The sequence below is a fragment of the Anas acuta genome, chromosome Z (genome assembly GCF_963932015.1).
Source record: "Anas acuta chromosome Z, bAnaAcu1.1, whole genome shotgun sequence".
NCBI lineage: Eukaryota > Metazoa > Chordata > Aves > Anseriformes > Anatidae > Anas > Anas acuta.
The window spans coordinates 77,994,447-78,018,158 of NC_089017.1; the positions used below are offsets into that span (position 1 = coordinate 77,994,447).

The 23,712-nt window shown below is 36.4% G+C and overlaps 1 protein-coding gene across 7 annotated transcripts in view; it reads left to right on the plus strand.

Moving 5' to 3' along the window:
* Positions 1-23,712, plus strand: part of ZCCHC7 (zinc finger CCHC-type containing 7) — a 115,025-nt gene that overhangs the window by 79,611 nt on the left and 11,702 nt on the right. For all 7 annotated transcript variants that reach the window (XM_068666263.1, XM_068666264.1, XM_068666268.1 and 4 more), the window contains 2 exons: positions 486-656; positions 12,624-12,659. In XM_068666263.1, coding sequence (XP_068522364.1) covers positions 486-656; positions 12,624-12,659 — 207 coding nt within the window. The remainder of the gene's footprint in view (positions 1-485; positions 657-12,623; positions 12,660-23,712) is intronic.

The following is a 23,712-nucleotide window of genomic DNA, read 5'->3' on the forward strand; positions in this document are numbered from 1 at the left end:
TTACTCCAGCCAGACCCGGTGCGGTGGTCTATAGGACACATAATATCTGCAATCAATTCCAGTATGTTGTGTCACATGCTGTATGTCATGTTCCTATGATACACTTACACTTTCCAGCTTTCAAGAAGTCTCCTAAAAGATAAGTGTTCATACAGAGTACCAAACACTTCTTCTCTGAGTGAAATACACTTTCCAATTTAATGTTAATTTTTGCTGTGTTCACTGAGCAAGTAATTCTAGAGAATTTAATATGTGCTTCTGATGTCATGTCCAAAACAATAAAGTACTGGGAATCTATGCAGTTTTTCACTATTTATAGTTCTCCTTCACTACAGTTTCTCTGTGTAACAAAATTTCTATGCAATTCCTGGTAAGCGTTTAGGATGACTTCTTCTTCATTTCATCTTTTGTGGAATTTTTGTTTTGTTTTATGTAATCTTTTGAAATGTACTTACTTAAGATACTTCTTTTGTACTTCTCTGTAGAAAATTCCCCCTTGTTGCCTGTGTGCAGAAAGAGGTCATCTGCAAAACACTTGCCCAGCACGGTTTTGTTTGAACTGCTGTCTGCCTGGCCACTATTTCAGGGAATGTCTTGAGAGAGCCTATTGGAATAAGCAATGCAGTCGCTGTGATATGAAGGGGCATTACGCTGATGTGAGTATAATCCATGGCAAACAACTATTCACTATTGTTTTTGTATCTGTCAAGAGCTGAAGTTACATGAACCACAGTTATTTCGTATTTTCTTTCATTTTATAAAGTGCATATTTGTATAAACTTATGGAAGTATTGTACTTGGAATCATGAAGAGTGGTCCAAAGAAAACTGGAGCATTGGAAACACACAGTCTTTAATTTACTTTTGTCCAGTTTTAGTTAGGGTGGTGAAAAATGTCTATTAATATGGTTTTGTACTACTCATCTCTTTGAATAAAAGGATTTTAAAACCTAGAAAGTGCAGTTCAAACATTTTCAATGTGGTGGTTTTAAAAAACAGGGGAAATATGCAGAAAAAAATATATTCAGTAAATGGAGTGTTTAACACTTTATTTTACTCTGCATGGAGAAACATTGAAAATATTAGCAGCAGATAAGGAAGATAACATTTCTGTTGAACAGAAAGTGTAAGGAGGTTGAAATTAGGAGATATGTATTGCTACAAGCATGCTAGACAGAGGTAAAGAATAGCTCTGATGCTCTAACAGTTCCAGATCAATGACTTTACTATGGTCACATATTCATCAATGAAAAAATTATTAGGAGTTTAAACTAAAGTCTAAGTGGGTTTGGGAGACATTTATAACTGTGTTGTGTTTTATATTGCGCATGTCCTTTATGAACAAAATGGAAATGGTACATTCTATTTCTTACGCAAGTAGAGATGAATAAAAAATTTATCTGACAGTAGCTTATAGGTATACATGTCTACAACCATATTTCCACATCTTGGATTAATTTCTGCCTGTTTGTCAGTAGAGTCCTCTATTATTTTTGAACACGCAAAAAGAAAGATAATGATGACATTAATTCTGTATCTAATTCCATATCTCTATGAACAGGCCGTTATATACATGCTGTAAGAGAACTCATAAAGTAGTGGAACAGTTGAAAAATTGTTCTAAATTGTTCAATATTAAAAGGAAAATATTGATAAAAGCATGGAATGTCTACAGTCTACTGATGTCTGTTTTAATCCCATAAGAACCACACTGATGTTTTCCAACTTCAATACGAACACTGAAAAAACAACATTTTCTTCTTAGACCAGTGTGGCTCATACAGCTCATCTTGGGTGGGCACTCTGGTCCTGTAACCAGTCACTCTACTTCCTTTTTCATATTTTCTTACACTGCTGCTATGTCTAAGCATTGGAGAGAAAAAAGTACTTGGTGCAAATGATAATCCTCATACTTTACTTAAAAAAACAAAGGCTTTACTTAAAAAAACAGAGATGTTATCAACCTTGCATCTGTATTCATGGTAAAAATGTTTCCACCAGTTGGGAATATGAAAGATCTCTTTTCATGTATCTATGAGATACTTGCTACAAGACTGAATGTTCATTTGTATTTCCCATCAGACTCTTGACTGTGTGTTTCAGGTTGAGCAGCAAAATGGGAGAAGAGTTTCTGTTTATTTTGTAGAGATGTGGAGCCCTGTAAAACACATGCATTCTGCTATTGTTATTTTTAACTGGGCATTCAAACTTGTCTTGGATAAGTGAGTGAATAATTTTGGCATAAAATTAGCTATAGACATTTTAAAAATGTTTGAATATTTTAAGGATACTGAGGTATTTTAAAGTCATTCAGAAAAAGTATATTCTCTACCAGAAGCCTAGATGGGAGTGGTAAGGGCTTGGGCATTTGCCTTCATTTGGGTGGGACTTTTTCCTTAAAACTTTTACCATGTAAATGGTGCCACTATAGAAACACATTCTCCACAGCATGACCTCCCTTCTCAAAAAACATCTCTTCAATTCTTCTGAATGCATTTTGAAAAAAGAAACTAACTGTTGACAGTCTGCCCAAAAATATTATTACCACTAGAGAAAGTTAGTAGATACCATACAGTTAGTGTAGTCATCATCAGCTCCTTAGTAATCACAACTCCTGGATCTAAGGACTGTAGTGCCGTGCATCACCACTGCATGATCTGAAAGAAATCTAAAGATTTTGAATAAGCACATTTAACATAGTTATTAATATCACGTAGCCTACGTAAAAGTTTCTATAAATATTCCAGAATGTGTGTATTTATATACATACATACATATGTTTTATATATATTCTATATATATATTTATAAACAGAAGCTTTTTGTAACAGCCCAGAGTCCTCGAAAACCAGCAACTTTGCTTTCATTAAGTATGCTGTACTTCAAAGCTAGACATGACTGTGTTTTAAATTTTTGCTTCCTGCATGAACAATTTTGTGTGAATTTTCAGTACAGGGTGAACTATTTTGGCAATTATGTTCCAATTCTGTTGGACACTTGCACAAAAGCATTTTTAATATTGGTGAAAAAGTATTGAATCCTATAGCAACTGGAGGTTTGGTAAAAGAGTAAAAGTGATTGGCAAAACAAGCAAAGTTTTCATGATAATAACTATGCATAATGTGAAACATATGGCAGATTAGGCAAAAGTATATTCCAGTGATGCTATCACTTTATGAGATTAAGTGGTACTAAAAAAATACATTTGGAGAGGTCTTCTATTTGTTCTTTTGTGTTTTGTATAAAGTCTTTCCCAAATAGTCTGTAAATGTGGTAGTGCTGAATTATATTTTAAAAATATAAATCAGATGAAGGTACTGACTTTTCAGTAGGACACTTATTTAAGTTTAGTATGAGGTTTAACTGTGACTTTAATGTGAAGATTTCTCTTTGTGTTTTGTAAATCACAAAACCACAGAATGGTTCGGGTTTGAAGGTCCTTAAAGACCACCTGTCAGGAGCTGGGATGCCACCCACTAGATCAGGTTGCCCATGTAAATAAATACAGGTAAAAGATGTACTTTGTCCTTTCTTTAACTTCACTGTGGGTTTTCAGTAGCAGTGGTTGTTATAGTGTAAGGGCTGAAAAGATGAATTCAGTTTGAAGGCATTTGTGACCGATTTGATCTTCTAATGTAAAGCATACTTGTGTCATTTTTTTTAACCTTGCATGAAATTATTATGGCTTTACATGTCCCACAGATTCCTCCCTGATACATAGCAAGTGGTCTTTTATGCTTTATATTGTTTCTCAAACTAGAAGCAACTTAAACACAAAAATATAAGAATAAATGGCAACCTGTGTTAAAATCAGCATAAATTCCCACTAGCTAAATTTTCTTGCTAAAGATAGGGTGTAAATGTTTCCAAACACTCCTGTTTGATTCCCCTAAATGTTATTATTTCTGAAATTCAGAAACATTTGATATCTCTTTCTAAATGTCTCCTCCTTCCCTCTTTTTTTCTTCCATTTGGTCAAAGATTAAGAGAGGTCCTGAGAAGACCTTTTGTTCCCTTTCACTGAATACAAAAGTTTATCTGAATAACTGTTCTAACCTGATACAGATTATCTTCCATAACCTCTGTCATTATATTCAATCCCTATTTTGCAGCATTGTGGAATAGTTGAGTTTCAATGAGATGTTTGACCCGGTAGCTTACCAGTCAGACACAGGAAACTTCTCTTGATATGCTAGTTAAGTGTCATTTCTAGATAGGATGAGAGGGAGTGTGCATTCTACTGTACATGTATCCATCCTGTTCCCCAAAATTAGTTGTTACTGCAGCAAATAATGAGAAAAATAAGAAATCAAAGAAGGAAAAATGAGAGTTTGTTACAGGATCACTCTAGACAATGATATTTGGGATATGCAAATAACGCTCAACCCATTTGTGATGCCCAAACGTTTACTTAGTAGTATTTCTTCTGGTATTTTTGCATGTTAGAAATTTAAATTCGGTTTTCTTCTTTTAAATGTACTTTTGCTCATAGCTAGTATTTACACAGTACCATTCCTTTGAAGAACACCAAGGGTATATTTCTGTAAACACTTTCTGGTAAGCAATTGGAAGTGTAATGTTGAGCATTTTTTACTGGACCCTTTGAGGCAGTCAGGGACACATTTGTGCTTAACTCAATGGACAAGACACTGGACAGAATCCTTCCACTCTAAGCAGATCTACCAGGACTCTGCAGAGATGTGGCACAAGGAGATTCATGCCTTTACACAGACACTACTAGCACTGACCCTGTGCATATTGGCCTGGAATGCCTCAGCCCAGCATTGGCTTCATCCCCTAGCCCAGCTTTGCTGCCCAAAGGCTGCCCTGGGCAGGCATTCCAGCAAAGCTGTGCATTTGTCACCTCACCAGCAAGGGAAACCTTCCCCCCTTAGGAGAGCCTCTGGTTCCTGCTCCTACTCCCAGGCAGCTTAACCCCTTCTGCAGCCAGACCTCCTTCCCCTCTGTGCTAGGTTGTTCCTAGGTCTCAAATCACCAGTTGTCCCGGCAGTTATGATCTGAATTTCCCCTTCAGTAATCCTGAGCGTCTTTTCTTTGCATCTTTTGCCACCTTTTCCATTTTACATATTTTGTGAAGCCAGTCCTCATGCACTATAATTTTATTTTCTGTAGGGAATTGTGAGTCCTCTGTCTTCCCCAAATTTAAACTCTACCTAAATTGTACAGATCATCAGGAGCGTTACAGCCTGTGTTTTGGCTGTTCACTTAGGTCCACAATTAAATCAGAAAGGCTTGTCTCTGAAACTTTCAGACAGTTCTTATAATCTCATGCCTGTCATGAAGTAGCATATCTGTTCAGTGAATGCCAGACCGTATAGGTAGAATTTCATCTGTCCCGGCAGCTTAAATGTGAGAGTGCAGTAAAGCAGTCTAGAAAAGTGATCAAAGGGCAATTAGAAAAGGAAGAAAACTAACAGTAAATCTTTCTTCAAATCAGGGCAAGAAGCCTGTAAGGCCAACAGATGATTGAGATATGAAAGGAATGTTCAACCAAGATAATTCCATTGCTAGCAAACCAAAAACATTTTTTTGGGGGCATCTAATGTTCGTTGTGGAAGAAATTTGGGACATTTCCACACCAAAGTATTACTTTAGGGAGCAAATCAGGATGGAATCACTGAAATTTAAGATGAAAAATGAATTCTAACCAATTACCAGAACTAGATAGTAGTTATCCAAAAGGTGTAAAGGCACTGAGTGGTGAAATAGCTTGATGACTGAAGGTGGTGTGTAACCTCTTGACTTGTGTCTGATTGATAACTGAGTAGAAAATACAATGATGAATTTTAAAACAGGTCCCAGAAAAAGCTGGACAGCCAGGCCTGCCAGCCTAATGTGTACACCAGGCAAATTAACTGAAACTGTAATAAGTCAAATACGAAGTGGGTGTATAAATATGATATGCATGGGAGAATTTAAGAAGGATTTTATAAAGGAAATCCCACTTCTCGTAAACCTCTGGAGTTCTTCAAAGGAGAATGTCAAGAAGCATTTGTGTGAACGTGATCCAGTTAACATAGTCTACAGTTTCCAGAAGGCATTTGAAAAAGTTCCTGACCAAAAGCTTTTGAGGAAACCAAACAGGCATGGAATAAGAATATAAAGGTAGAATATGCAAGTGTGACATAGAAGAGGGTAAACAGCAGAATGACAATATTTGCTAGGAAGACTGAACTTAGTGTCTCAGTGATGTGAGCCAACTGTGAAGACATGCACAGTGACTGTAATAAACAGCAAAATAAAATGGCAGATGAATTTTAATGGCACTAAATGTAAAGTGAAATGCCTGGGAAAAAATAATTGCAGCTTTATATGTGAAATGATGGGCTCTGAGCTCTACTATTCAGGACTCAATTTTAAACTTCGAAGATACGATTCCAAAAATAGGATGACTTCATTGTTCAGAAGGTGTGAAAAAAAGCTGATGGAATACTAGGAATCACCAGGCAAGCAGTGAAGAACTGGGTGCAGGTTTGATCCCTTTCTTCTGCACCCTTCAGCACAGCTATATCTCTTTAGCCGGGGAGAGAGATGGCAGAGGAAAGGATCTGTAAAGACCTTCAAAACCTCTGTGATGGGAGACAGTGGTTAGGGATCAGTTGTTTGTTGCTTATTCTTGTACAAGAATTAGGGGCGTCTGATGAAGGCAGTAGGAGTCATGTTCAGAAAAGACAGATGGAGGTGACTCTTCATGCAGTAGGTAAAAGACCTGCGAGGCTCTTTACCAAGGGATGTAATAGATGATGAGTCTGCTCAGGCGCCAGAGGACACTGAACCAATTGATGGAAGAACAACTCATTGAAGGTTATTGAATACATAAGAAACTGTATTCAGCTTGGGAAGTCACTGAACTGGAAACAGATGAATGTGGAAGAGTACTAGGGAAAGGAGGCAGACTTGCCTTGTTTTTAAGGTCCATGAGACTTGGTCTTATGGCCACAGTTAAGAGACAATGGGCAGGTGATCTGATGCAGTGTAGCCTTTACTCATTTCAGACAGGAAACTGATTGTAGTAACAGATGCATGTATCTGTGCCTCTGTTAATTGCATCCTTTAAAGAGTTATGAGTCCTCTCCATGGGACAATTTATGAAAAATCCAAGTGATGTACAAAGCCCAGTCAGTTCACCTGTTCAGTATCAGTCTGTCTGTATCATTGTGATGTCTATGGTTCCTGTAGGAACTAAGGTCAGACTACAAGTTCTGCTCAGAGCCTGGAGCTAAATGAGTCCAATGTTCTCCAGAGTTCTCCAAAATACTCTGAAAACTCTAGTGCCACCTTCACAGAGCAGCTCTTGAGCTGTTATCAAATTCTTTGGACAATCCAAAAAGACTTTAATCTGTCTTTCCCAGAAAGACCACTCAATTTTACTGTGACACAAAGGATGCAGAACAATCTGCCATGCACGCTCTGTTTCAAAGTGACACTCTCCACAGCCATGCTTTTGTCAAGAAGAGAGTATGAGGCAAGTCAAGGTACTTCATATAGTTTGATTTGAAAATGTTCAAAGTTATTTAAAACTTCAGGGTAATACATTTATTACTAGTAACTTTCCCCGAGACAACTCTAATAATTTATAGGCTCATCTTAGATTCTGAGTCATATTAGAAGAGCTGATCCTAGTGTGCTTTCATCAGGAAAGTTATCAGAGAAGCATGTAGCAGAGCTGTTCAGATGTTTTGAGTGCTGCTCTGTTTGACCATATGCTGCTCCAGCTACAAAGATGCATGTCTCTCTTATGCAATGTTACTACCTTGTCTTGCATATCTGTGTGTACAAATACATGTCTGCATGTATATATTTGAGGTGTACATATATGTATATACAGTTATGCTTATATACGTGTGTGCTGTAAACATCCTCTGTTTTGCAAGTTTGGTGGCAGTTCAGATGGATGTCTTGAGGCTTGTGCTCTACTGTCTTGTGTGCCAGCTGCATGGGTGGGAAGAGAAGTTCATAAACAGGATGATGTGGCAGGAAGGAGGCAAAAATGGTAGGCATAACATTTCCTCAAACAGTTACGTAAAAACAGCATGCAGATACACAGTGCACTGCCTGAGTTCACTGCTGGAGATGGCAGGCAGCAGTGTCCTGGTCCTCCTGCATTCTTCACCTCTGCAGTGTCCGCTGGCTCCGTCTGTTTGTGCATATCTGCACACTTCAGACACCCTCTGAAGCAGTGCTTCTGCCCAAAAAACAGGTGTGTACCTCAGTTGGGAACTTCACTTATCTTTCTTTACGTGTCCTTTTCTGGCTGTTTAAGCCACGGGCAGAGTGTTTTCTCACAGATGATTTCCTTCTGCCTTCACTGCTACAAAGTGCATGCTGGTGGTTACCACTGGTGCTGTGCCAGTGTTGGCAGGGCTGGATATGGCTCTGCACAGGCCGGACCTTACCAAGGGTGTGCTCGTGACGTTTCGGCCAGGGGCTTTTCCACCAGTGGTGCTGCGTAGCCTCCATCCTTCTCTGCCCTTCTGCTGGGCATTGTGAGAGAAAGCAGCAATTTTGTCATTTTTTCCTCACAGTCTTATTCCCCAGCAGCACTCCCTGTTTTTCTCACCTGCCCTGAGTCAATTTCTGTCTAATCGTAAGCATAAGTAAACATTACCAGGAGTCCTTGTAATCCCGGCAGTTAAACACCTCAGTTCCGCGTGCAGCGCTGGGAGTGGTGGCCATGTGAGGCCTAGCTTGTGGGGAAAGGGTCTTGACATCTGTTTGTGCAAGAGTGTTTCTGGAGCGATGCATTGTGTATTTTTCGCGGCTGTTCCCATGCGGAGGTGATGAAAAGTGTGTGTTTTGGCAAATCTTTTGTCTTATTGTGGTCGCTTACAGCGGGGCAGCTCCTAGCAGCCGCTGCTTTGACAAAGCACCAGAGGATTCTGTTAAAAAGTTGTGTTTAGTAATTGTAGTCGTCGTGTCAGACCATAACTGACTTGGAGCTGAAGGATTTTTGCGAGATGAGTAGCTGTGCCAGCAGGGACCCAAGTCTCCTGGGCCAGCCGCGCTCTCATTAAGATTTGCCGCTAGCCGTGGCGGTGTTCGGCAAGTATGTGACGTGCATGCTGTTATTGTATGCTTGGCTTGTCAGCCTGCAGCTTTCTGACACTCACTTATGTCACTCTTTATTCAGAGAGGAAGAAGCTTTTGATAATTTGACAAGACAAGCTCTTAAACGATCTAGGTCATGGCCTTCACTGTCTGTGATTGTGAACATATTTCCTGAAAGCCCTGTCACTCATCACAGCTACATTTTCTCCCGGGGAGCCATAGGCCCGTCCCGGTCTCCTGTCAGCGCGTGCATTTTGGTTATTCATACGCCAAATACAGTGGTGGGGTTTTTCCTTCCTCCACATTTGCGAATGCTGGCGTGTTAGTGAGGCTAATCCTTCCCGCGCGGCGCTCCCAGCAGGGCCGCGTCCAGCGCCCGGCGCACCCGGCAGACGACTGGCCAAGGGGAGCGGAAAGGAGGAAAGGCCGCTTAGCGCTGTTTTTGTGTTTGCTCACTGTTGTGGAAATATGAGAACTGGTGGCAAGGGCCTTGTCTATTGAGCACTTGAGTCCTGGTCTGCTGTCAGGGGCTGTTTCAGATTGAGTGTTTTATTTTCTTTGATGTTCACATTTGAGAATAGGGAAGTGGGAATTAAACAACAGATGCATTAAGCCGTTGTTCTGGTAAAACAATAATTAGCACCTGATAAAATTCAATACAGGTCAAAACGCACAGTATCTAGTCTTGATTCATCTGGTGTGGCAAACAGAGCTGGTCTGTGTTTGGATATGAATAATAACCATTCCAAATTAATCAAATGTGGTTACAGCAGAAATGGCATTATTTTTGAAAAATTAATTGTGCAGACCTTGTGCAGAAAAAGGTGTCCAGATTTACCTAAAGATATTAAAAACCATCCTTTGTATATCTTTTCTGCGGCTGTAAAGTGGTGGCACTGCTTTTAAGAGTAGTCAACTCTTGTGTTCTTACATCTAAATGCTAGTAAGGTCAGACCACTGGGGCAGGAAATAAATGCAATTTTATTTTAATGTAGTTCATCACACTGCCATCGTGCTTGTATACCACGAGGGCTTTTCTTTAAATGAGGGCCATTCATGGCTAAGTACTTTTAAATAAATAAAAATCACAGCTTTGGTTGTTGCTGTATTTGGTTATTCTTTTTTCCACAGCAGGGCATGCATGTTTTTTTTCATTTCAGAAGCCAGTATTCAGTAGTAATTCTTAATTACATTTTTTGTTGTTCTATGATAAAAGATATAGACAGTCATTCTGAGCTGATGCAAGGTAATAAGACTCTAAGCTAAAAGCATCATTTTTAAAAGGCTGTTCTTTAGCATCTGATTTAGACTATTGTATTCAACTTCTGACTTTTCGTAAGTGATCATTGTGACGATGAAAAGTATTATATTGAATCACCATCTGAATGAAGAAAGAGGCTTGGTGAATTTTCCTTTACCTTCTTCCTATCTCCCTTAAGTTTTCCCACAGCCTTGAAGCACACTTGATGATGATAATAAAACTTACCTCTAGATAGCATTGCTAAGTAGTTGGGATTGTTCCTCTTGCAGAGTTTTGTTAAGAGCTGTGCCAGTTGTAGATTCCCACTTTGAGTTTCAGATTTTCACTCTAAATTATGTCTCTGATCCGGGGAGGAAAAAAAAAAAAAAAATATATATATATATATATATATATATATATATATATTATTCAAAAAATCAAGTAATGTTTTTTATTATTAAATAGCTGCTGTGTAAGTAAAGGTCATATCACAGAGTGGCATTTTGTCAGTATATGACAACTCATTGATTGCGATTTTTCAACCATATTAGTCTGGGGACACTGTGGTAATCGAAAACTACCCAGAACTAATGTATAAATAACTGCTTGCTACCCCTGTGCTAAACCAGAAAAAGTCTCATGTACGGTTGAAGCTTTATATAGTTTTGAGGAAGAAACTAACATCTTTGATACGATATTTTTATCAGGTAGAGAATGTTTATACATTGCATCTCAAAATCCTGTGCAAGAGGAAAATCCTTTTGTTTGCATCTGAAAATAGCTCGAGTGTGTTCAAACTGTCAAATATTGTAGTGTTTTCCTGTTAGAAATATGATATACTTCTCACATTTTCTTTATAGAAATATTAATATAAAACTCAAATATTTACATGAACTATTTGAGTAAGATGAGAAATATTGAACCATTACACAGAACAGATTGTAAATTTTTCTCCAGAAAATTGTGTTGCAGACAGAATGAATAATAAATAATATAATTTCCATCACATCTGCGAAAAACTTACTGAATGTACCATAGGGTGACTGTCAAAAACTTGTGTTATTCTGTGAGAGATTCGATGGCTAATGTTGATTGTTGTGTATTGTTGCTGTTTTTGCTTTTTTAATTAACATGCTTTGTCAGAATAAAAGAAGGCAAGAGTTATGAGGAAAAAAAAAATATTAAAAATCTAAATAAATGTTGCTAGTACTAGTTTACAAGTCGTCATGAGAGTTCAATGTTTGAAATTATAGCTACAGCATATTATGTAGAAGCCATGGAATAACTAATATTTCTTCTTAAAATACTGAAAATTGAGATTGACAAACCAAATCAATAATTGTTCAAATGATTAAGAAGCTATTTTAATAGAAGGGTGAATGTTTTAAACAAAAGTGAAAGACCTCCATTGAAGTAGCTGTGTACACACTCTTAAAAAACTAAAATGGCTAACAAAGTGGCAGTGTTTCTTTATCTGTTTGTGGCTTGAGGAGAATAGAAGACAGAAATATTGACAATTTTGTAAAAATATCAAGAACAAGTGAGAAATTACCCTATGTCATTGATCACTAGCACATTCTTATTTTGTTTAAAGAAGAAAATTCACATTTTCCTCTTCGCTCTTTCTTACATATTCCTTTAGGTCCATTGTCTAATTGTAGTGATTGAGAATCTACTCTGTAAAAAATTTTACAATGGGCTGTCCTTACAAGTTTGTTTGCAAGACTTGCAAGTTATTTAAAAAAAAAAAAATAATAAAGCAAGCAAGACATTGTAAAAATTGAAACATTAAAGCAATCTGCTATGCTTCTTGTTTACAACTCATCTGACATTAGGCTACTGAGGATTATTACATGTAACAATTATGTTTTGATTAGGATAGAGATATGTGCAAAAATACTAAAATATTTTTATTTCTACATAAAAGGAAGGTACCTTGTGATTTAATTTCCAAAACACTGTATAAATGTAAAAAGGCAGAAAATTTTAAATTTCAATTAATTTGTGTTTGTTTTACAGTATTAATACTTATTATAGTTAAGAGCATGCTACTCTCCCAAACTTCTAACCTTCAGAGAAGAAGGGGAGAGAGAAAACTGTTACTGGCTTTCTGACAATGGCAGGGAGTGTGTTAAACCAGTGTAAAATTCAATTAAACTGTCTAGCCAGGTTTTTGAAGCTGAAATGCAGACCCTTTCAGTTAAGCTTCTTATTTTCCTGTGACCGACACCGGTGGATACTGGGTTATGCCAAAACCAACAGGCTGTAAAGCACCTTGTTTCATGCTCCTAGCTGATCAATATTTTTATTTTCCAGGCTTGCCCAGAAATATGGAGGCAGTATCACCTAACAGTAAGTAGAAACACCTTTTTTATTTTCTTCTACACCCAACCTATTTACTCTTCTGTGAACTGCTGACCATAAAATATAGACAAGCATCTTCTGCAAGAAGATAATAAACATCTGAAGAGTTTTTGAACTGAAGAATGCAATGAAACACTGTCAGTATTTTTTAAACATCTTTAGAACTTCTGATTTTGTTTTTATACTATAATCATTAAATGAGTGTCTTGCAGTACTCTCTCCTCTCAATGACTACATTTACACATATAAAGAGAGTTAAATTTTAAGTTGAGATGCATAGCAGAAGCAATAATCCCATCTCAGATATCCCAAATTCTGGTAATTAATCACCATTAATGACAAAGCTCTGTTTTTAAAGGAATAAAATAAATCTCAGCTAAAGAGAGATGTTAATTTGAGAAATACACTTTATAAACTTTCGTAGATGATTGCCAGTTGCCAAGAATATAGCTATCCTTCTGTGACATGTGTGAGTTGATCTTTAATCGTTTAAGCAAAACAAAACAAAACAAAAAAAACTTTTTGAACTGTAGCGGTATATTACTTAAGGGTTTTCCTCCTATGTAAAAGAGAGACAAAAATAAAACAAAATGCTTTCAAAATTGGCTAATATTTAAGCCTGGGACGCTATTTAACTGGTTAAAACTGTATTTAAAGAATTGGTATCACAAATGTTGAATACATTAATTTATAAAACTTCTATATATAAAACTGCCTTTAAATACTAGGATATTTGCTGTTCATCTGAATCTTTGTTGTCACTGCTGTCCAGATCTACCTCTTACTATTTACCTGTTATATATTTTTAATCACTGTTGTCCATTCAGGATAAAGGAGAAAAGTTTGTTCAGTACTTTTCTTTACGGGTGTTTGGTGTGCATATTTTCTATGAGCAATAAATGTGGCATGTCGTTTATAATTTGTTGCCTCCACCACTTCGTAATAGTGGAATGCTCTTTTTTTTTCTTTTGGATTTTGCTAAAATTAGACAAAAACTGTGCTGACAACCTCTTGCTTTTCTCTTCTGTGTAATCATTTTAAAACAACGATCCGCATTGGAAATCCTCCACTCTCTCTGAGCACTTGTAAACAGAACTGAGGTAGTGATTTTTTTAAAAGAGTTTAGGAATAGGTGCATTTACTGAATATTTCTGCTTGTATTTTTTAAATTGCATGAAGCAAGAAAGTAAATACTTTCGTTATATTTTTTAATGGTGCATATAAAAATATTTTTGAAATGTTTGTGATATCTGGAGCCTAGTAACCACATATGTATATTAGGTACTGCAATGTGATGGGTTCTTTTTACTGAGGTATAAGATTTCATTTTATTTTATTCTTGCTTGCCATTAAAGATTCCTCAAAAAGCCAGTGGTGATCAATACTTCAAAAATATTTATTTTTGTAGAAATTACAGAAGAGCTAAAAACTGGCCAAGTTTTTGTTATGAAAACATTTGAGGTAGCTGAGGTAGAAAATTTTAGATGAGAATTTTGTAGAAAGTGTTCTGAGTACTTTACCTTGTATAAAAGTAAAAGCATTTGTTCAAGAACTCTTGTAGACAAATAAAATAGTTACGGAGTGTATTATTAACAGTCCCGTTTAGAAATTATTAGTGCTATTTAGAGACATTTTGAAATGTAGTCAAATATGGATACACAGAGATAAATAGGCTTGGAGTCGGACACTAGCTACTTCTAAATACTTCTGTGTTTTCCAGTAGACTGCAAGTTATCTGTAAATAATCCAGAGTTATGATATCTGGGAAATACTTTGCACTTCTCCATTTTATGCATGGGAAGAGCCATTGTGACTCATTTAAAGTTACATTAATAGTCAGATTAAGACGAATTTTCAAAATCTATGTGGTAGAAGATATGCTTGATATTTTTAAATTAGTTTATACCTTAAGATAATGTAATATCTGAGTTGTTTAAATGTATGAGGCTCAACTTTTATTTTTCTGTTTAAATATTTTTTGCACCCACAGCAGAAAAGACTAAATAGTTTTCTTGAAAGAATTAAAACTTCTTTAATAGAATAATGTATTGTATTGTGTATTTTTGTAAAGAATTATAAGTAAGAAGTAGTTTTTTTGCTCCCATATCATCACATTTGTATTTCGGTATAGAAATTACATTATAATTTCCCTAGTTTAGAATAAATGCCTCTGTACAAAACGGTAAGTGTTTAAAGAAAAATAACACAAGTTACAAGTTACATGTTAAACTCCTTTTGTGGTTGTTACTGTGCTCTAGAAACTGCCTGGTTATTAGCAAACAAACAGAAGCTACAGTGGGTTTTTCCTATGCTTTAGCCATTGATTTAAACTGATATTGGTAAAGTGATCATGAGTGTCACACCTACAGGTAAATGTGTGCACAAATAAAACAAGGTATTCCAATTTTCAATAAAAGAATACTTTTATGATATTACTTACAGAGAACCATCACAAAATTTGTCTAAATGCTTTGCATTTTGTATTCTTCATTAATTACTGTGAATGTTTGTTAAAAAACAGACAGCCTTATACCTTTCTCTTTTGTGAAGCTTTTGGTGATTTTATTCATTATCTGTGTCTTTCCTAAGAGATGGACTGCCATCTATTGACTTATTGTAGCCCCTGCAGAGGAATGTGGATTGACTAGAACAATGACTAAATAATAAATCCATTCTGCTGTTATGGATGGTGGTAGGTTTTTGTTTACATTAGCTGTGGTGACAAATTTTGGCACATTACAAACAATTTGTTATATGGGCAGAAATGTCTTATTCTAACCAAAATAGACTGGTGATGCAAGAAATCTTATGAGCAGTTGAAATGGCAAAAAGGATTATAAGTGGAATATTTTAATTTGCCCTTTGATAGAAGAAAAGATTATCACATTGTATTCAATGAAGCTTAAATTTAAAGGCTCTGTGATAATCAAAGGTTTATAACTGGATGAGGTTAGTTTCTTTAAACTTGTTCTTTCAACTCTCTTAGGTAAAAATGTTCTGAAAAAAAAAAAAAAAAAAAAAAAAAAGCAGAACAATCCAGTTCCCACTTTAGTTTAAAATAATATTTATTAATCTCTTTAAAATGGTGATGAGAAACTTTTGCCAATCATTCTCATTTTGCCTGATCTCTGTATATTTCTCCTGTGTCAGAATAGGGAAATTACATTTGTCAAAACATATTTTTCTTTATATAGGTACCTGTTTATTTATCTGGAATAGATAGGTCAGTTTTGATACCAGCTTATGTTTATCAAAGAGGCTATTATCAATTCAAATAATAACACAAGGACTTCATTTGCAGATCCAGGATAAACAGTTTTGATCATGGCTTCTGCAGTGTAAATAATAATAAGTGTAATTTTTTCACTGTCAGGGCATTTGAAGGTCTCATAAAGCTTTTTGTTATAGATTATTAGGAAACTTAGCGTATAACTTCATTGTTCTAAATGCCAGCCACTCCACAAACCCAGAGAACATGCCATTATATCACTTTTTCCCACATCTTAAGGATATTGGGGGTGCTTTTTCATCACCAGAATGTTGGGCTCTTTTTATTTTTCCTTTTCTTGTTCTTTTGGATTTTTCCACAAAAGGTAGAAGCATTTATTAAATATTTTGTACTCAAGTGGAAAACAGTTTATGGCCATGCATTTACAGAGAAAGGAGTCAGGGGAAATACTTGTGAGATTAAGGCACCATACAATTTTCATTTGTTCTGTTCAGTTTTGCAGTGTATACTTAAAAAAAAAAAAAACTACCATCAATAAAAACAAAAAATGATAGCATCCTTCTGCATTTAACGTAGTATCTGGTCATGTAACTAGATCCTGTGGCAGCTCCCATTTTAAGTAAATCTTAGCATGTTGGAGGGAAAGAATAAGCCTGCCGTAGCCCAGGCTTAGACATTCATTGTGGAGTCTGCGGCTGTGAGTTTTGTGAGAGAAAGCCGTTTTCCATTTCTGAAAAATGGCCAGTTAAATATAGGAACTAGATTAAATATTAACCACATACAGCTTTGGAGAAATAGCAGGATCCAGAGCTGGTATTTGGTGGGAGCATCACTTAATGGAAGAAAGTTTGTTTAGGTACTGTACGTGTACTTGTGGACAAGACCTTGGGTGCAGACCAACCCCCCTTCTGGAGGTCGGCTGATGGCTTACTGCTGGTTACCTCATGGCACTGGCGAAAGGTGTTTTGTAAGCACTCTCATTTCAACCCAAGAAATTACATCACCGGAAAATAAAGAGATTTTTTTTTTTTCCAGCACATAGCGAGCCATGTTTTGCTCAAGGCGCGAAGCTGCACTGTATGAATTCTTTCATGTGAGCCTGGCTGAAACAAAGCTCAAACCCTTCCTGCGTGGTGGCAGCTGATAGCGGTACTGAGAAAACATGCAAATGGACACCTCAATATTTTGAGATAAAACAAAATATGCACTGCCTGTACACAGATCTCCCTGCGTTTGCAATCCTGCCTAATTGTTCAGAGGGGCTAACGGTATACAAAAATGAACATAGCAAGGCCTGCTCGGGAAGAAAATGTGGATGCAATAATCAAATAGGAATTCGTATGGGAACTATTAGTATCATCTTCAGAAAGTACATGCAGAGTAATGAAATTCTGTCCCCAAAATGGACAGCGCACAATTTTTGTTTTTTAATTTGTTTTTCAGTATGTACGCATATGTTAAAAAGCATATTCTGCTTGGACTAGGTGGTTCCTTTCTGCAGAGATTGCTCATGTTTAATAACCTCTTCTCCCCTTGTACAGCTCTGGCAGTAAGGACTCCTTCCCCCATCCCCTGTCTTCACTAGTCTCATTTATATTAAAGCTGCTAGATCAAGATGGCCACCAACAGAGTTTTAGAACAACCAGAATTTTTAACTAGCAGAAGCTATCATTTAACATGCTTTTTGACAGTTTGTTAATCTTACTTTTAATCCACTTACATAAAAGAAGGTGAACCAGGAATTGGCTGTTTTGGCCTCTGTGCGTAAAAGACATGAAGGGACAATGAATCTTTTGTGTTTAAATTTTGCGCTCGGATTTCTTTGTGTGCCATTATTAAAATCCCTCATGGCCTGCCACATTTTTTCTGAAATAAAAATGTAAGCAGTGTTGCTTAAAGTCAATTTGTATCCTTTAAAATGTGGCTTTCGTAAAGAAAACATTTTAACTGTTATTCTGGTGCAATATACTGAAGCTTAAGAGATAGAGTGTTTGTTTTCCAGAGAAGCATTGTATGTTTTGTGCCAGTGAAGGATGGGTTTACAAGTATTTTCAGGAAGAGATTAAGCTTGACTTGCCCATGTGCAGGGACAGGGCTGATGCAGTGGCTTTGAACATGTGGTGACATTGGCAGTGGCATTTCCTCTGGTCCTTACATGATACAAGGTTGCCAGACCACTAGATTGTCATATTTATGTTAAATATAATGGATTTCAGCATTTGACAAGTTTCATTATGATTGTTTTAAAATAATTCTTATGAATAGTAAATATGCCACCTAGTTGATGCTCTGGACAGTGTATTTTCTCGCATTTTGGAATTGCAGAGCAGGCCCTCATGTCAACACTTAAGCTGCCATTCAGTGTGATATTTTACAGTGAAGTCAACACAGAATTTCTGGGAATATGAGTTGAGAGTGAGGATATCTATCTCTTCTGAGACTGGGGGAAAACGAGGACACCTGGAACATGAAAGTGTCCCCACTCTTGCCACGGAGAGAAAGGTGACTCCGTGGTTCTTGGGTTGCATGAAAATTTCGTATTTTCTGAGAATTTATGGTTGCCTTTTTAGCCAGGAAAGGAGGTGGAACAGATGTTTAATAACAGTTAGCAGGTATTTTGTTTTTAAATTTTATGCATGCATTGTTCAAGGCTTAGCCACCTATCATTTTTGCAAGTGCCGTTCTGAGATAGATGCTTTGTAAATGTCTGCCTGCACTTTACAGTTGTTCTGGTGGAAATGAGTATGCTAAAGGTGGTTGGTATTCTATCTAAAAGGTCTCTTGGATCTCATTTTATGTTGTTTTTATTTTTCCGTACTACATATAAATTGTCCCACATTATTGTTCTCTTTTAAGTTTCACATATTTTTGAGGATGTCAGAAAACTAAACCTAAAATCTGTTTTTCTTGAAAGAAAGTGTATTTCACAAAAAATAGTAATCTTTCTGATAGCTTTTATGACACACCAAAAAAAAAAAAAAAGGCTTTCAGGTTCTGAAGTAACTTATTTTGGGCAAATCCTATTCTGTAGCTTTCAGTAAGGAATATTATTAGAAAGAGTTCTTTCCTTTTTTATTTTTCCTCAAGACTGTATTTAAAATAATACAGAAAAATCAAGCAGCTTAAACATCTTTATACAAACATACAGTGTCTACAAAAAATACTGCTTAGAGTTTGTCTTTTCAGGAAGTAATGTGTTTTACCTAATGCGTCTAGCCGCTTACGAGTACTGAATGAGGAATGGTGTTGGGATGAGGGTGTTGATTAACTTGAATTAGAAAGTTCTAACTGATAATTTGTTAAATGCCAGCATGCCTTTGCACTTGCACTTTCTTCCATGGGAAAGAGTTACAGTTTTTTGGTACTTCCTTATTCTGGAGGACAGATCCTTTACTGAAACCTCTTTGTTTTTACATCACAGAATTGTAGGAGCTACCCCATCTCAGCATCTGGCTCTTACTACACTAGACCAGAAAGCTGAAATGACTCTTATGAATTCCAGACTCCGGCACAGACCTGAGAGGCTGTTTTGGATGGACTGTATAATCCTCCAGCAGCACAGTAATCAGCTGTCACTTACCTTAATCATTTAAGCATGGTAGAAAGCATGCCTGCTTTCTCTAACGTTTTATCTGTCTCATGCTCTTCCCCATCTGCCTCCCCAGAAAATAAAATAAAAGGTGCTTTTAAATTGAGGGTTAAAGACTGATTACATCTTGACCAGAAATTGCATTTTGATATATTTCTGGAAACAGGCTGGGATTTGGGGAAAATAGAAAGCCTGGCTGACTGAACCAAATAATTTCCATTGCTCTGATTTTGGGGTTCCAAATAACCTCTTCAAACTGTTTGATAAGTAGCATCCCCCCGAGGATCCCTAACTTCAATATGCACATTATAGGAACATTTGTGCGCATTTAACATATGCACATTTAAGGAACTCAGTTTTCTGCGAAATTGTGTGTTTTGTCCCTGCCTTTAACTGGGAAAAGGAGAAGAAGAGAAGGGGTTGGAAATCAGAAGCTTTATATATTGTAATAGTTTGAATGTTAAAATATGTGGTTAACTAACCTGTGAGTGCCTAGGAAGTTATTTGTGCAGTATGCAGCATTTCTCAGATGCTATGCCAGCAATCCTGGTGGTAAAATGAGCTCACGACTGGAAGAAGACTGGGAAGAGCTGCCTCTCAGCCCTACTAACTTGTTGGCAGGGATTGGTCTATTCTCTACATATAAACTACTTTCTTTGCCCAACATACATTACATTTGTGACACAACAAAATTCTTAGATAAGTAGTAACTTGAACAGAAAACAGGGCAATCATGGTGAAATTCATTGCTGAAATTTTTCACTAACACACATAACTGCACTTCTGTTAAGTGAAAGGATTAACTTGATCTTTTTATTAATGTTTGCAGGTTTAGTAATCATTTTCTTCTCTCATCCTTTAATTTGAGAAAACGACTTCTACAACCATTTAAGTAATTTTTGTTATTTCAAGTCTTAACAATCTAAATAAGGAAACTAGCAGTTTTCAAGCTGAAATCAGATTCGTGATGAATTTTAGAAACAGGATTCTAGTTGAGAAAAAAATCAGTATTATGTGACTTTTTTCTGCAGTAAGTTTTGTTTGTAAAAATTCATTTTAAACTTCCTACATTCCTGAAAAATATTTTTCTGACCTTGACATGAAGGTGTTTTTTCTCAGTTTTATTAGAACTTAGAGTTAGTTTTTTAAAATTCCATAGTAAACCAATAATTATGTGATTTATCAGATATGCTAAAATATATATGAATTGTACTTTTAGGTAATTAATATAAAATTTATTTTGCTGCACTTTTCTATTGCAAAGTCGAAAAAGTCTAAAATGCCACTGGAGCATAAATATCTCTCGACTGTTTACACGTATTTTGTAACCATGAATCATACTTTGCTTGTCACATCTCTACTCAATAGCAGTTTGTAAATTACGTGCGTTAGTAGTACTGAAGCTGTTGCATGTTATCATACAAATACTTTGCATTTTAAAATCTTACAGGTGTTTAGCACTGACAGTCTATTTAGCTCTGCTATGGCAGAAGCGTATGCAACTGTCCATGTTCTCTGCCAGAACTGCTAGTTCATCTTGTCAATGATCCATGTATTAGGAACAGCTAAGAGCTCATGTTAGACTGTAACTTTCTCAAGTTATGCTTGATCATGTTAATAATCTACAGATTAGGATTCCTTAAAAGTGTTCACAGATTTAATTCTGAGAGGGGCTATCAAGTAAATGATATTAAAATACTTGTTAAGTCCTGGCATGTGAATAAAAAAGATACGTTCCTAGTGACAGAATTACTCTGTTCGTGTTTTCATATTTTGGAAACTCAAGCATAGAGGCAGTTTAAAGAAGGCCTGTTTAAAGTGATGAGTTGTATACGTCATTATGCTATAAGTATGTACTGTTTTGCCACCTTACTGGATTAGTGTCAGAGCGTTGGGTTATTTGGATAATATATTATCCATAGGTATAACAAACATAATCCAAAAGACATGAATATAACTCAATTGGGCACAAATAGTTACTTCTCTTGGCAGCACTTCACATTGAAACAAATTACGACATTGCTGTCATTGGCTGTTATTTTCATCTCCAACAAAATTTGATAAACTTTTTCTTGCTGCTTCTTTACTTATGTTACTTTATAGTCTGATCTGCCTCTAACTTGATGAGGCTCCTTTTCATTGTTCCATCTGCTGTGGTTCTGCAATATAGACAGCACTAGAGCAATATTACTGTCTATGTCACAGATGTATTTTGTACAAGTTTTGATTCTCCAGAGATATGAGAGAGGAAAGATTTACAAGAAGAGGTACTATTTTATAGTACATAGGTGATACGTTTAAAAAAAAAAAAAAAAAAAGAAGAAGTCACTGATAGGTTTCGGAGGCAGCATCAAGTCCAAAAGCTTGTGTCTTTTCTTTTTTTTTTTTTTTTTTTTTGTGTGTGTGTGTGTGTATATATGTGTGAAACTTAGGGGTTCTGTGCCTGTTAGAGTTCATCATCGTCTAGCTATACAGAAAATAATTTGCACACTGGCAATTTTAGTTTGTCTCTCAACTTTGCAGTTTAATTCTGTTTCTCAGGTGTATTTGTAACTTTATTCAGTGTTTAAAAAAATGAATGGTGACTGCCTGTGCTTGAACTTACACATGCGCTGAAGGATTTCTCAGGACTGTTTGATAATCCTGAAATATTTTCTGCTTTGAAAGTAATTACACTGGATTTGCACATGATATCTAGTTTCTGTTTGAATTCTTCTGATGGCAGATGAGAGCCTGTTTGAATTAATTCTGCTTTTCTGATGATGGTATGAGGAGGGAATGAGAGGGAAAGTAACAACAGTGAGATACTCAAAAGTTGGTTTGCAGGAAACAGCTTTGAGCAATGAGGTATCTGTGTGATGTGAGAGAAGAGAAATCTGAAATTTTGTGATCCATTTTTAGACACTGTAGACTATTTAGAATGTCCCAAGTCATATAGAAGTAAACAGCCTTAAGTAACAGAATCATTTTAAAATGTGTGAGGACATGGAAGAAGCTTTTCTTTGTTAATGGTTATCTACAGGCTGTCAGACATTTCTTCAAGGGCATATTCTGGATGACGTCACTTGTTATAAAGATAGAAAAAAATAATTACAGTATTACTGAATATATATGATGCTTTTAAGTAGAGAAAACAGGAAAAATTATGGTGAAATATATGAACATTAAGATGCACAGTTAATATGGTGGTAATATAAGGAAAATTATTAGTTAAAATTGTCTGTCAATAAATGACATTACAGGTTGAAGCCTAGGTGCCAGGGAGTTTAAAGAGAAAAGCTTGGATTATTTACTTAGAGTGTACCCCGTTCTAAATAATGGGGTACAAAAACTCACTTCTTATGCACCACTGCTCCGTCTCATATGCTCTCGCAGCATTATCTTTCACTTGCTTGTCTTCACCTAAATGTAGCTGTGATCAGAAGTCACTTCAAAATAATTATTTATTAAAAATGCTTGCCTAAGAGAGTTATTTGAAGTGTGTTACTTCCTCCTTTTTCATCTGATTGTGAAAGATGATTAGTACATGACATAAAGGTTAAAGAGATAGAAAGGAAGCTGTAAATCATTTAGAATGACAGTAAAAATTAAAACCTTGGGCTTTATTGTGTTCCCCAGTGTATTAACTAATAAATATAACCATGCTTTAGTTCTGTTCATCTTCTGATTTTACCGGCTTTGCAAATGTTTGTGCTCAGATTAATGTAGAAATGTATGTGTAAGTATGCATGTGCTTATTGCCACGACTGCGTGTGTGTAGTGTACGCCTGTAAGCGCCCTCTGTGTGCCTATGTCTGAAAGTGTATATATATATAAAAACACTTGGCAAGTCTCGTAATAAACATTCATATAAAATGTGTCCCCATGCATGAGTCTCCTCCTCCTCCTCCCTTGCCTCTTCTCCCTTGCTCCCACCTCCCCCACCCCACTTCAAAGCTTGTGGTCCTTTTTCCATCCTTGTACTAAAAGGTTTCTTTGTAAGCCAGGCCATTTGTCCATCATTGTTTGGGGTCCAAACAGTGGTAAAATACCCTGTCACCGATCCAGAGTGTTGTGAATGGCAGCTTCTCTCCGGACAATTGGCGGTGGTGCCGAGAAATATTCCTGAGAGGATTATTTAACCTTTCAATTTAGGGGGCACAAAGCCTGGCTGATTAATGAACTTTCTGATGGGCGCTGATAAGCGGATCTATTTCTTTATTTCCTCTAAAAGTGATTCCTTC